At 39.7% G+C, this 12,360-nt stretch overlaps 2 protein-coding genes across 2 annotated transcripts; one reads left to right on the top strand and one right to left on the bottom strand.

Moving 5' to 3' along the window:
* The first annotated feature begins 686 nt into the window (after positions 1 to 686).
* Positions 687 to 2,028, top strand: LOC149848453 (uncharacterized). Its single transcript, XM_090011597.1, has 2 exons — positions 687 to 942; positions 1,765 to 2,028. Exons 1-2 carry the CDS (start codon positions 721 to 723, stop codon positions 1,849 to 1,851), a joined length of 309 nt encoding a protein of 102 aa, XP_089867723.1. The 5' UTR covers positions 687 to 720; the 3' UTR covers positions 1,852 to 2,028.
* A 7,755-nt stretch (positions 2,029 to 9,783) lies between these two features.
* LOC149848452 (uncharacterized) lies at positions 9,784 to 11,610 on the bottom strand. Its single transcript, XM_090011586.1, has 3 exons — positions 11,334 to 11,610; positions 10,778 to 11,046; positions 9,784 to 10,669 (listed from the first exon to the last, which is right to left on the bottom strand). The coding sequence occupies exons 1-3, from the start codon at positions 11,518 to 11,520 to the stop codon at positions 9,938 to 9,940; spliced, it is 1,188 nt and encodes a 395-aa protein (XP_089867712.1). The 5' UTR covers positions 11,521 to 11,610; the 3' UTR covers positions 9,784 to 9,937.
* Between the last annotated feature and the right edge of the window lie 750 nt (positions 11,611 to 12,360).

Raw genomic sequence — 12,360 nt, 5'->3', positions numbered from 1 at the left:
GTGGAAGAAAATGATGCAAGGAAGGTGTGGCAGAAGGTGGCTGCCAATCGATTTGCAGACATGCTGCACACTATGAAGACTGCAGCAAAAAAAGCATCTGGCGTAGTAGATGATCCATTACTGTGGAAGGGCCATGGTCCTATTACTATCAGGAGAGATTACTGGGATGAAATGTGCGATATGTGGGCGGGAGATGCATTTAAAAATCGCTCTGCGAAGGCTTCACAAAATCGATCGAAGATGCCCGAAGCCCATCTACACACAGGTGGATCTAAGACATTTGGGAGCCACCTAAAGAAAATGGTAACTCATCAATATATAATATTAATTTTATAAGTATAGTTGCAAATTTGTGTACTAAATCTTTTGTCATTTAACTTCGCAGGAAGCAGAAAAAGGAGGCAGTGTACCATATAAGGATGTGTTTGTAGAAACACATAAACGGAAGACCACGGGAGTCTTCGTATCAGAGAAGGCGAGAACGACAACGGTATGTATTAATTCTATTAATAATCATTGCAATATATATGCAAGTCATCATAATGTTATCATTAATTATTAATGAATACTTTAAACATTATTTTGTAGGAGGCATATGAGCAACAAATGGTAGAGCGATATGGTGAAGACGCTACTCAGCATCCATCATTTGATCTTACAGCATGGGTGACTGCAGCAGGTGAACCCAAAAAAGGTCGCGTGTTCGGGTTTGGGAGTAATATGAACACTTCACCAGTTATTGGTTCTTCCAGTTACGGCTCACCAACTTCTTGCGCCGACATAAGCTCCAAGCAGCCGACTATTCTTTCCGGTGATGATGTACGCGAGATCATTAATGAATCACTGAATAACTACTTCCAATACACCGTCGCCCCCTTTCTCCGAAATGAGATCAAGGCCGCTGTTCAGGATAGGGGATCTTCGATTCCAGGTCCCTCTCAGGTATAATCACATATATAGTTTTTTTGACTATCTTAAAGCACATCTGAGCATGGTAGAATCACATATAGAGTTTTTCTAGATGCCTTAGAACACATATGAACATGCTATAATCACATATTCAATTTTTTTACTGCCTTAGCACACATATGAGCATGATAGAATCACATATATATATATTTAACTTTTTGTCTGTCTTAGAGCACATATGAGCATGATAGAATCACATATAAAGTTTTTTTGATTGCATTAGAACACATAAGCATGCTATAATCACATATTCAGTTTTTTTACTGCCTAAGAACACATATGAGCATATTATAATCACATATTCTGTTTTTTGACTGCCTTAGCACACATATGAACATGCTATAATAACATATAGAGTTTTTTAACTGCCTTAGAACACATATGAACATGTTATATATCATTTATGATAGAATCACATATAAAATTTTTGGCTTTGCCTGCCTTAGAGCACATATGAGCATGCTATATTCACATATTCAATTTTTTTACTGCCTTAGCACACATACGAGCATGATCGAATCACATATATAGTTTTTTGCTTGCCTTAAAGCACATCTGAGCATGGTAGAATCACATATAGAGTTTTTTTATATGCCTTAGAACACATATGAACATGCTATAATCACATATTCAATTTTTTGACTGCCTTAGCACACATATGAGCATGATAGAATCACATATAGAGTTTTTTTATTGCCTTAGATCACACATGAGCACATGATAGAATCACATATAGTGTGTAATTTATTTCATTATATTTTGTTTATCAATACTGACTGTTCTTTTCTTGTGTAGGCTGCTAGCGATAATCAGGGTAGTGGAGCTGAAGGGACAGATAAAGACAATGAACAAGAAGACGCACAAAATCTTGGCGATGATTAGAGGACTGTGTTGAAGAAGTTCTATTTTTTTTATTTTTCCTAATTGTAATTGTTGAATTGTAAATAATTAAACTTCTTAGTTTTAAGGTGGAACGATTAATTATTATAGATACTTGTTATATGAATTTTTTTGTGTGGTTTGTTTTTTATTTACAGGAAATATAAATTGTACAGGAAATATAAATTGTACAGTTCTCCGTAATTAATTTTTAAATAAATTTTTTTTGATTTTTTTTCGTTTTTGCGACGGATTAGCGACGGATGATTCCGTCGCTATTCATATTAATCTAGCGACGGCTTAGCGACGGAATTAAATCCGTCGCCACGCCGTGGTCGCCGTTTAGTACCGGCGGATTGGCGACGGAATATAGCGCTCGTTATTCCGTCGCAATTAGCGACGGACTTGGCGACGGAATTATTCCGTCGCCAGTTAGCGTCGAAATATTCGCGACGTAAGCATACTGTCGCCGCGTTGTCGCTAATCCGTCGCTAACATGGTTAGCGACGGATTAGCGACGGATTAGCGACGGAAGGTGGTCGTCGCTAATCTACTGCTCTGTTGTAGTGTATATAAGTAACTCACATTTTGTAGTGCCACATTCATTCAATCTATTTTGTACATTATCATTAGTTATTGATAATCGATTATATATCATCGATGTGCAAAACAAAATGCAATCTATGGAGATTGAAGATGATAAAATATGTTATGCACAAGGAGGCATGTTGATGTCAAAGCGAGAAGTCTTTGCGAAAGTCCTCGATGAATGGTTTGGATATGTGAGAGGAATTCAGGCATTTATCATTATATCCAATAACAAAACTCAAGTTTCACAAGATTCAAGGCCAAAATGCCTACAACGGTTTCACTCATCTGGTAGGGCGACTTATGAATGCTACCAAGTTGATGGGACATTATAAGTTTAAAAGCTAGGTCCCTCACCACAAGGTCAAAGCTGGGTGTACTCCCCAGTAGGTAAGGGAGACCTAGAGGGTTTCACCAACCTGAGGCCAATCAATATGCAGCGGGTGAAAGGGTTTTTTTTCTTGAATTATCCAAAAAAATTAAAGCAAAAACAACAAAAAATAATCATACAATTACAACGTTTATATGGTGATTGTGATTACAATGAACATGATCAAAGGATGGCTCAAGCCATTGAATAACTCTCTCTGGTGGGTAGGGGGAGGCTACTCGTGGAGTTTTAAATTGCGACGATCAAAACAATCCAAACCAAGCTGCATGTTAAAAATAATGATAATAATAACACTTAGATATTTGTGTTTCTAAATATACAAAAAAATTCTTATATATGACATTTTTATCTTAACTGAATAATGGTTAAACAAAAATGTCTGGTTTATGAAGAAACCCAAACATCAATGAGTTTGATTGCTAATTGGATGATACCTACTTTGCCACCTGGCGGATGAGTGTCCACTTCTGAAAAGCCACTAACAGCGTCTAGGGTTACAAATGGGTTTGATCCGGGTATGATCTGGTTTGAACCGATACTAGAACCAACTTTTTATGAGTGGGTTTAGTTCCAGATCCGTATCTGACTAAAATCACGTGGTAGAGTTACAAATCCAGATGTCATCCAACCTTATTTGACACTGGATCCACAAGACATGGGTCAACTACATGAGTTTCTCTATAGAATATATAAAATGAGTCGGTTGGAATCACATCTAACTATGTTCCAATGCTCTTTATATATACGGTTCTGACTTGGATAATTCAAGAAAAAAAAACCTTTCACCTGCTGCATATTGGTTGGCCTCAGGTTGGTAAAACTCTCTAGGTCTCCCTTACCTACTGGGGAGTACACCCAGCTTTGACCTTGCGGTAAGGGACCTAGCTTTTAAACTTATAACGTCATGTCCACTTGGTAGCATTCACAAGTCGCCCTACCATATGAGTGAAACCGTTGTAGGCATTTTTGTGAGAATTTTGTAAATATCGCGATATTTGTCACTATGCTCAATAGTCCTACACTATTACCTAATCTCACATCACTTCATGAAATCCCTCAATCAAATATGTTACATGAATCCTCCCACCTTTAAATTCTAGAGAATGACATCATCATAGAATATGATAACCCAATTGAACCTGAAATTCATGAACTAGAAAACCCAACTCCTACTGAGTCCAATTATTTAGGTCAACCTAGTGGACCCCATATGACTGTAAGTCTTGCGCCCTCCGGTTTAAATCTTGTTGTTGACCTTTTAAACCAAACTTCACTAAGATCTCATCACATGGTCACTCGGTCTCAAGATTGGACATTGAAACCACAATTATTCTTTGGGTCGAAATATCTCATAGTTCTTTTCATTGAGATGAGCCAAGAAAAACAAGAACCAAATTCTTTTAACCAAGCAAAACTTGAACTAAAATTGTGTCAAGTCATATAAGAAGAAATCAAGGCCTTTCACCAAAACTAAACTTGGACCCTTGTTCCTCTTGACAAAACATATAACATTGTTGGATGTAAATGAATCTATAAAATCAAGAAACATGTTGATAATTCCATTACTAGATATAAAGCATGTCTTGTTGCCAAAAGCTATAGTCAATAGGAAGGAGTTGACTATATCCATAGTTGTCAGTTTGGATGTCATATACATCAATTGGATGTGAATACTGATTTCCTTCATGGCAGCTTGAAGGAGGAAGTTTATATGTCCCAGACACCAGGATATGAAGACAAGAACCACAATAATTTTGTGTGCAGACTTAATCATGCTCTATATGGTTTAAAACAATTTGCTTGCACATGGTTTAAAAGATTGTGATTTTATTTGGAAAAACTGGGTTTTGTTAAATCTAAAGCTGACCCATAACTTTTTATCTGCCATAATAATGATATAAATAAGTTTGTTTTAGTATATGTTGATGACATCATTGTGTCAGAAAATTCATATGACAATAATAAACATGTTATTCAAGCTTGAAACAGTGAATTTTCTATCAAAGACCTAGGTCCTCTGGATTATTTTCTTGGAATGGAAGTGATTCATGGGCCATAAGAAATCATTTTGTGGTAGATAAAATATATACTAGATCTTTTAGTCAGAACAGGGATGACAGATTGTAAACTAGCTGTAACTCCATATGTGATAAATGTTACTCTATCTAGATATGATAAATCGTTATTTGAATATGCTACCCAGTACAAAACTGTTGTTGGTGTCCTGTAATATGTCACGTTTAGTAGGCTTGATATAGCCTTTGCAGTAAACAAAGCATGTCAGTTTATGCATGAACCAAATCATAACCATTGGATGGATGTCAAAAGAATCTTAAGATACCTCAAGGAGACTATAAATCTGGGACTTAAAATCAAGAAATCTCCTAATATTTGCTTGTTTGCTTTCTCTGATGTTGATTGGGTAAGATGTCCTGATTATCTAAAATCAATAGGTGATTATCTTACTTATATGAGGTCCAACCTCTTGTCTTATAGCTCAACTAAACAACATACAGTTGCCAAGTCAAGTACTGAAGCTGGATACAAAGCTTTTGCAAGGAAAATTTTGAAGCTTCTTTGGCTCGAGCAGTTATTGGTAGAGATCAATATTTTTTTATGTGAAACTCAAATCCTGTGGTGTGATAATTTGGGAGGCACATATCTTGCTACAAATTTAGTATTTTATGTCAGAATTAAACACATTGAGATTGACAACCATTTTGTTTAGGAGACGATCTCTAAAGGAGAAATTAATGTTTAGTTCATTATTTCTCAAGATCAAGATGTTGATATTCTCACCGGGCCTCTTTTCGGACTTAAGTTTGGTTCCTTCAAAGACAAGCTCAATCACATGGAAATTGTCTTGAGGGGGTGTGTTAAGATGAGTTATCCAAATCCTACTCCAAACTAAGATCCAGATGCAGATCTAACATTGGAGTCCAAAGAGGAAGAGTTCTATTCCAACGTCGAGTCATGCATGAAGAAGACTCTTGTTAATGAAAGGATTATATCCAATGAAAATTCTAAAGGCCAATCTTGTAAGCTTTTCAAGACTGGATGTATTCTAGAGAGGTTGAACTTCTTGAGAGACATCTCTAAATGTGGACATGTACTTGACTCTATAAATAAAGAGCGACTCCCTCCGCCTCTCTGCAATGTAAAGTAGAGAGAGAGAAAATTCATTGACGTAGGTCAATTAAGACTGAACTACATAAAAACCATGTGTTTCTGTGTTTGAGTTATGTGTGTCTTCATTGTGTGCCTGGTTTTGGGTTGTGCATGTTATCATATTTTTGAAAAATCATGCACCATTAATTTCCCATCCCATTTGCAAACTAATGAAAAAGAAAAATTCTTTTTTCCTTTTTTCACAGTATGCTTGGGGGAAAGTGAATAGATTTACTTTCATCATCTTCATCCATAGGGCGGAGGCAGTTTAAGGTTTGGAGGTAAAGGTAATACACTAACAATATCAGCCCAACGACGAACTCTACCTTCACCATCTTCCTTGCAACCATGATCAAACCCATTAAGGAGCACTACAGGAAAACAGTTAATTAGCGACGGAAATTTGCGATGGATTTTTTCCGTCGCAAAATTGCGACAGATTAGCTAGAGAAAACTTTCTTCATGAATCCGTCACTAAGTAGCGACGGATTAACGATGAAAGTTGTTTCATCGCTAATCTGTCGCTAATTAGCGACAGAATAACGACAACAATTTTTTCGTCGCTAATTCTCAATACAAGAAAACATTTTTGCGAGGGAATTTTTCCGTCGCTACCATCGCTAATTAGCGACGGAAAAATTTTCTCGCTAAATCCCTCACAATTTTTTTATTTAAAATGAGCACAAAATTTTCCCTCTCTCCCAATTCGAAATTTAAATCGACCGTGCTCGATTTAAACCGACTTCGATGATGCAGAGTGATCGCAAGTCAGTTCATGGTGGACGGCGATGATGCAGAGTGATCGCTGGAGGACGGCGACGCCGGTTCACGGAGGACGACGACGCCGGTTCACGGAGGACGACGACGCCGGTTCACGGAGGACGGCGATGCCGGTTCACAGAGGATGACGACGCCGGTTCACGAAGGACGCCGACGCCGATGCCGGAGAGCATGCCGGTTCACGGAGGACGGCGACGCCGGTTCACGGAGGACAGTTTACGGAGGACGGTGACGCCGGTTCACGGAGGACGACGATGTTGGTTCACGAAGGACGGCGACGCCGAAGAGCACCAGTTCACGGAGGACGATACAAGTCCGGCGATGAGGCAGAGCGATCGTTCTGTGCAATGCCTATCGGGCGCGGTATAAGTCCGGCTTATTGCTGCCAGAATACCGCCCGACAGGGATCAATTTTTTTTTAAAAAAAAAATTAGCGACAGTTTAACGACGGATAATGTCCGTCGCTAAACTGTCGCAAATTAGCGACGAAATTAACGACAGATAAGTTTTTTCGCTAATTAGCGAGCAAAAATTCGTGATGGCCTCTATCCATCGCTAATCCGTCGCTAAACAGTTTAGCGACGGATAAGCGATGGATATAGTCCGTCGCTAATCCATGATTTTCTTGTAGTGGAGGTCACTCAAAGGAGAAGATGCAAAGGGAGTGCATTCAGCAACATGAGCCCACCTAGCATGATTAGATGCCTCCACACCTCTCTCCAGATCAAGCAACACCCAAAACATTGGAGATGCTGCTCTTCTAGATCTGGTAGAACCCACATGCTAATGACGGAGAAAACCCTAGTGGATGGACCTAAAATGCTAAACTGTTTAGCCTAACAAAGTAAAAAAGATTGGTTGTTACATTAGAGCTGTGAAGCTAATAGGTAATTAGGTAATAAGAAGGCTTTTAAATGACATAATGTAATAAAATATATTCCCCATCAGTGATCACAATCAAATACAAATAGTTATTATCTTCCACCTAAACATTTGGGCATCATTAACGAAATGCCACTTCCTCTCTTTTCATTCTTTTGGCCAATTCTAATAAACACCCTCCATCCATGTCTCTCTCAATATTCTCTCCTCTCTTTTTTTCTTTTGATAGGCAAGCTAGGGTTAGGCAGACCCCCATCCGTTATACAACCTCACCCTTGGGTTTTGAACTTGCAACGTCCCAACACAAGGTGACGTGCACTAGCTACCAGACAAGGGGCCGTTGGTACCTCTAGGCACTTTTCTTTTTTCCCCTTTTACGTGTACCTGTGCACAGACATTTTTCTATTATAAAGAAAAGCTTCATCCTACCAATCGTCACAAATTCTAAATCAAATCAACATTAAGTCCACAGTACAAAACATTACTAATTTCTCTTAGGCTTTGTTTGTGAGCCTCATATTGAGATTGAAATATCATTTTCATCTGCTTCCAAAATGTGATGTTGAGGATGGAGTTGCCAAAAACATTGTCTTTTGAATGGTGCCAACTCCATTCCCATTGCAGTTTTTTGGCAACACCGCTACTCCCAAACAACAAAGAGCATAAAAGCATTGGGGGAAACTGCAAACTTCTGATTCAAGGCTCCCAAGCAACGCCTTAAGTAATTATCAATATAGAATTTATTATTCCTTTGTTTCTTGTTCAATGAGTTGAACATCTTAAAAAATATTGCAATGCTGCAATGTTTGTGAGGTTCCTTGAAATTGAGACCACAACCACTCAGAACAAGCTGCATTCTACTATTGAGCAGGAAATTCCAAATGAAATCATGAACTCTGTGTGGAGTACAAAATATTAGTACATTTCCTTTAAAGTACTCACTAATAGAGAGTTTATCTTTCCTCTCGTTTGCTTACGGTTTGATGAGTTCAATATTTTAGGTTTGGTTTACAATTTTAAATGATCTTTTTTTGAATTGTGTGAAGCATTAGCGGTGAAGAGAGTGTCAAAAAACAGTTTGCTGCAAGAAGAGGGATATGGTTGTGAAGCGATTAAGGAAGCGCATGAGAAACTAAAAGGAAACCCATAGCAAGCAATATGAAGTCGGAGCATAGAAGAAATTAAAAAATAACATGAAAACAAGTAGAAAGCAATATACAATCAACTGTTCTATACTGCCTGCAAGTCTATTGCGAAGAGAAACAAGAAAAAATATTATTTTTTAATATAAAAAATAAGAACTGAGGGAAAAGCTAGGGAGAATCAAATTGGGAAACAAGCTTCCCACTAAAGAGCAGCTGGTTTCTCATATTTTAGAAGTTGGTTTTCCAAAGCCTCTCTCGTTTCATGGAGTCGAGGAGTTTCCTGCTTCCCAAGCATACTTCTAGAGAAGCTAGCCTCCTCATATAGCAAACGGCTTCCGGTAACTATGGAACCAAGTACATGATAGAAATGAGGGCAAAAAGACATTCAAAGCAATATACACATGATTATTAGTTGATAAATACGTGAAGCAACACGTTGATTAACCTTCTCGATTAGCCAGATGCCCTTCCACTTGAAAGTTTTAAACACGAGTAAGAACGTTGATTAATCAGAAATTCAGCGAAATTATTTGATAAAAGCAGCGGCCAGAAATTGAAATTCTCGATGGAGGCAAACCATATCGGGTATAAACATGCTGGTGTTATCCTTCCTTACCTGAGCTCGCCACTTTTGTCAGTATAATCAAACACATTGTCATTTAATCTTCAGCATTCGGAACCTGAACCTGGGGAAGAATTAACAAGAAAAAGTGAAACGAGCTGTGTGAGAATTACCCACTGACTTGTGAAGGAGACCACACACACACACATGCATTGCCTGAATATAATCCTCAAGATGAATTCCATACCTTTGATTATGATACCACAAAACTGAGCCCCCTTGATCAACAACCTTAGGGAAACATACACAGCAGCCATTTGCCATTTTTTAGCTTGTGTCAACTGACACATTCGCTATATACGTCCTGAAATATTCATGCACCATTCATCCCAAAGGTGTATAATGCTGTCAACCGATCTCAGAACAAAAGAGTTGCATAATCAAATTCGTTTTCCAGTCTTTAGCTCTATTTTGTTGTCAGAAAAGCAACTAGTCGTACATTCATCGATCATACTAACAATATTTGTGAATTTACTCACGCACAGAGAGAGAGAGAGAGAGAGAGATTTCTATTTAACCCCTGAATCGATAATCCCTCTCGTTGTCCGGAATGGGATTCCAACCCCAGAGGTTCTCTGTCAGGCTTGACAAGGAATTGGGGAGAGTGTTGGGTGGTGATGCTACTTGGGCATGGGAAGCGTGGAAATGAGGTGTAGTATTAGGATAAGCGTTGATATTTCCTTGGTACTGGTGATGGAACTCCACTAATCTACGCATATCTTCTTCTACCAAGGTGGCCGTTGGAGGGCAAGAGGAGGTAATCAATTCTATGCCGCCGATTGCCGTAGGAACGAGAGGAAACGATAGGCCATTAATCTCTCCCGCCAGCTTCTGCTGCAACAGGAGAGCCGGCGCACCATTACCACCCTCCTCCTCGCGTCGGTCTCGATGCCTTGCTGCTGTTGTTGCTATTAGCCGATCGACGTGAGAAATTGTACCGCCAAAGCTTTGATGGCCAACTTGATGACAAGACAACAACGTCGTCTCGTGGGCAGGTAAGCTTCGAGTAGTAGCAGTGGCAACATCCGTTCCGGTAGCATTAGAAACAATAGAAGCAGCAACTCCTCCACCTCCTACGATTCGATGCTTCCCCATCCCCTCCTTTTTATCGGATGCGATATTCTCCTTATAACTCCCCGGTGCAATCTTTTTGAAAGATAACCTGGACGATGACAAGCCCAAGGGAGTCTGCACGCGATCCTCGCCTCCCGGTCGCTTGTACACGCGGCAAAGAGAGATTTCGGCCTGCAACACGAAGCAAAACAGTTTAATTAATTTGCCTCAGACTTTCCTGCCATGGTCTTGTGGTTATTATACGTCAACAAGGAGAGGGGGCGATTGATTTGTACGGACCTTCTGCAACCTCTCGGTTTCGTGGTGCGGCAATCGGTACTCGTTCATGATCCAAGTGGAGCGGATGCCTTTAGGAGCCTTCCCCGAGTAGAAGACGAGCGTCTTCTTGAGGCCGATTGGCTTTAGGTTTTCGTTGCGGATCATTCTGTCTGCGCCCGTGGCCTTCCAGTAGCCTGATGTCGTCACCCTGTTCGGCCTGTCCCCATTTCGGTACTTGCGATCTCTCGGCACGTAGAAGAACCACTCCTTCTCCCCAATGGCCGCCAACGCTGAGAGAGAGAGAGAGAGAGAGAGAGAGAGAGAGAGAGAGAGAGAGAGAGAGAGAGAGAGAGAGGCCTACTTAGTTCCTTTTTATTTCTCAGAGAAACAAAGCAAACGGTTGGGTGCAAGAAAAAAAGAAGGAAATTAAAAAGAATCACGCACCAGCATAAGGGTAGAGAGAAATAGGACAGAAAATAATAGAATGGATTCCCTCAAAACTGGGGTAGGGAAATTAGGAAAGCGAGAGAGCAGATAAAATAAGACACGGCTGTGACAGTGATAACTGAAATTGAACCTGGAAGTTCCCACGGATCGTAGCGGTAGAGGTCGACGAAGGTTATGAGCTCCACATTAAAGCGCTTCCCTTCCACCTTTCGACGCAAATAGAACTCGACCAGTTCCTCTTCCGTTGGGTGAAACCTAAAACCAGGCATCACCATGTCCTGTTCGTGTTCATGGAGTTCATCCTTATCCCCGATCATGGCTGCAATCCAAACAACTCCTTGTGCATAATATGACAAACGAATATCACGCTCTGCAGATCCTGTGGGAGGCGGCTTCCGCTGCAAATCTTCCCTTCATTTATACAAGTGTTAACACTTTGGTGATGGGCATGTGGAGACTATTTTCTTCTTTTTGTCTTTTATTCTTGTTTTTTTTTTTAATCTCTCCCACTCTTCTCTTTTCTTATAATAATTTTTTTCAGAAATTAAAGTTTGGCAAAAAATGTCTTCTAACAAGATTTGACAAGAAATAAAGATCCCAAGAACGTAAGGTAAATAAGAACTAATGGAAAGTTGGACCAGAACACGAGTGGAGGAAAGAAAAATAACCCTCGGAGATGTATATAACCAGTAGCCGGGTATATAAAATCCCTAACAGACATCCCACATGCGTGAGAGTGAGGCCCACGCGCACCTCCATCAAGTGAGATGTGTGGTGGTGATGGAATATAATGTCATATCCGACATGACAGCAGGCGGAGGAATCAAGATCTGTAGCATTGCTGTCCATCCAATCATCAGGACTTACTTTGGCACTAAAGGTGTTTAAATAGGGCTGGTAAATGAGCTAAAGATCAGGTGCAATAAGATTGCAAAAATATCCGTGCTTAAGCACCTGATCACCCTCTATCTTGATGCCTGATGGATGGCGATCAAGTGCTTAATGCACAAAATTTGTGCCATGCGATTGCACTCTATTCGGACTCGCTTAACAGAGGGTGTTCAAGATCAGTTCATTTTTTATGTTGGAGCTTGAACTCATGAAGAGCCCAAGTTAAACGAGCCAGCTCATTTACAAAAGGATATTATTTTCTCGGA

The sequence above is a fragment of the Nuphar pumila genome, chromosome 1 (genome assembly GCF_984573655.1).
Source record: "Nuphar pumila chromosome 1, dmNupPumi1.hap1.1, whole genome shotgun sequence".
Lineage (NCBI taxonomy): Eukaryota > Viridiplantae > Streptophyta > Magnoliopsida > Nymphaeales > Nymphaeaceae > Nuphar > Nuphar pumila.
This window is presented reverse-complemented; position numbering and strand designations above follow the sequence as displayed.